Genomic DNA, 2,549 nt, shown 5'->3' on the forward strand with positions numbered 1-2,549 from the left:
AATGAATTTGTAGCTATTTAGATAGTTATTGCCACGGTTATTAGTAACTATAGCAAATATAAGAAATAAGCTTTGCCAATTTAAGATCGTAGTTAAGAAATTTTACAATTTTGGAAATAGCCATTAAATTTTAATTTTTTTAGCTATTGCTACGCATTAGCCACAATTTTTAAATTCATAACTAAGATTTCGTAGCTATAGTGAAGATGAGTCAAAATAGAGTTAGCTAAGTGCTTACGTATGTCTTTCACGTCTTGGACAACCATGAATTAATTTAATAATCATTTGTCTTTTCAACTCTTAGACAATGTTTGGCACCAGGCTAGCACAAATAAAATATAAGAAGAATTATAAAAGAAAATAGGAAAAATAGGAACCTTCGACCACTCCCTCATATTTTGAGACTTATGCTTATTAAAAGTATTCGGTCAATATGGAAACATTAAATTAAAAAATTGAATTCTCAGTAACGAAACATTAAATCATTTCTTTGATTGGTAAGACACTTCATTGATTTTTCCTTCTATAAAAGAAGACCACAATTCAAGGTAGAATCACCACTGAAAATTCCTTTAACATAGCAAATAATTGAGAATAACCAAAGTTGTGACTTGTGAGATGGCAGAAGTGAAGTTGCTAGGTTTTTGGTATAGTCCATTTACTCACAGAGTTGAGTGGGCTCTAAAGATAAAGGGCGTGAAATATGAATATATAGAAGAAGATCGAGCTAACAAGAGCTCTCTACTTCTTCAATCCAATCCTGTTCATAAAAAAGTCCCTGTTCTCATTCACAATGGAAAACCCATTGTTGAGTCTATGGTCATTCTTGAATACATTGATGAGACATTTGAAGGCCCTTCCATTTTGCCTAAAGACCCTTATGATCGAGCTTTAGCTCGTTTCTGGGCTAAGTTCTTCGGTGATAAGGTAAATACCTATCTGCATAATGTAGTAAACTTTTATTTGAGACTAAAGTTATTTTGAATATTGTTTTATTCCATATATGATGGTTTAGTCATGTCATGTGTCAATGTTCGACGACTCGTGGAAACAATCACTAACTTGTAGTAGGGTAGGCTGTTTACATCACAACCCTTGAAGTGCGGCTCTTACCCGGATGATCCTGTGTGAATACGGGATATTTTATGTAGCGGGCTGCACATTTTAAAATTGGGCCGAAATCCAAGTTGTGATGTTAGTACGTTTATGTCTAATATTTTTCTAGAAATCTTTTAATCATGTCATATTTATATGTCAGTAGAAAATATAGAGCTTGACATACTTTTCATAATTCTGTATAGCAACGGTGCGGATTTGAATGTAACGACATTGTTAATGAGAATTTACATATGTACGTTGCTGATTCTAACTTACTTGTGATGATTGAGACGTAGTATTTTTCTTGTTATTAAGTTATGAGCGTTTTGCAGGTGGCAGCAGTGGTGAATACTTTCTTTCGCAAAGGAGAGGAGCAAGAGAAAGGTAAAGAGGAAGTTTATGGGATGCTGAAAGATCTTGACAATGAGCTCAAGGATAAGAAGTTCTTCGTGGGTGACAAATTTGGGTTTGCTGATATTGCTGCAAATTTGGTGGGATTTTGGCTAGGAGTTTTTGAAGAAGCCTCTGGAGTTGTTTTGGTGACAAGTGAAAATTTTCCAAATTTTTGTAAGTGGAGAGATGAGTACATTAACTGCAGCCAAGTCAAGGAATCTCTACCTCCAAGAGATGAGTTGCTTGCTTTTTTCCAAGCTCGTTTTCAAGCTGTTGTTGCTTCTGCTTCCGCTCCCAAATGAGCACATCCTCATTCATCTTATGAAGTTTCGGATGATGTGTCAGAATAAAATTACAAATCTAGGACGAGTTCTTTAGATTCAATTATGCATGTATGCAAAAGAAAAGAAATGAATCTATATTCTGCATTCTCTTCATCCTAATAAAACTACTTGTTAGAAAAGCTAGCTTAGCCCCAGATAGTCACATACAGAAAGTTTTTCGAGTTACTGTTTTAATTTGTTACTTGGTCAGTGATCATACAATTATTTATCATATGAATTTCCTCATCGAATTGAAAAAAATGCAAGAAAAGCAAACTACGTCTATAATTTAATGAAATAGTGGCTGACATAAGCACATAAGTCACTCATATGCACATGTAAGCATCGATCTAAAATGATATCACTTATATGTAGTACAAGTAAGCTTGCATAAAAAATGTACTTTATATTCTTTTCTTGCTTGACTTTATATATGGACAACATTAAGTTTCTATAAATGTCAGGAAGCCAAGACCAATATTTATTCAAAGTCCCAAATAAAGTTTGCTAGATTGCAATAGATTTCAGAAGGTTTAAGACTCTCATAGACAAAGTCCAGGAATCTTCTAGTTAAGTGGGTGATTTTCGTGGACACTACTAGAAATCCAGTAAAAAGCGATCACAAAACTTTGGTCGCTTATAGGTAGTTGGTCGCTAATTAGCGACCAACTTTGGTCTCTAAGGTAAAAGGACCAAATATTCCGGATAAAGACTATAGCGACCAACTTTGATCGC

The 2,549-nt window shown here is 34.3% G+C and overlaps 1 protein-coding gene across 1 annotated transcript; it reads left to right on the top strand.

Annotated features, from left to right (window-relative positions):
• The first annotated feature begins 542 nt into the window (after window positions 1-542).
• LOC109240299 (probable glutathione S-transferase) lies at window positions 543-2,046 on the top strand. Its single transcript, XM_019406924.1, has 2 exons — window positions 543-927; window positions 1,431-2,046. The coding sequence occupies exons 1-2, from the start codon at window positions 619-621 to the stop codon at window positions 1,791-1,793; spliced, it is 672 nt and encodes a 223-aa protein (XP_019262469.1). The 5' UTR covers window positions 543-618; the 3' UTR covers window positions 1,794-2,046.
• Window positions 2,047-2,549: the final 503 nt, after the last annotated feature.

This window comes from Nicotiana attenuata, unplaced genomic scaffold (assembly GCF_001879085.1).
Source record: "Nicotiana attenuata strain UT unplaced genomic scaffold, NIATTr2, whole genome shotgun sequence".
NCBI classification, from domain to species: domain Eukaryota; kingdom Viridiplantae; phylum Streptophyta; class Magnoliopsida; order Solanales; family Solanaceae; genus Nicotiana; species Nicotiana attenuata.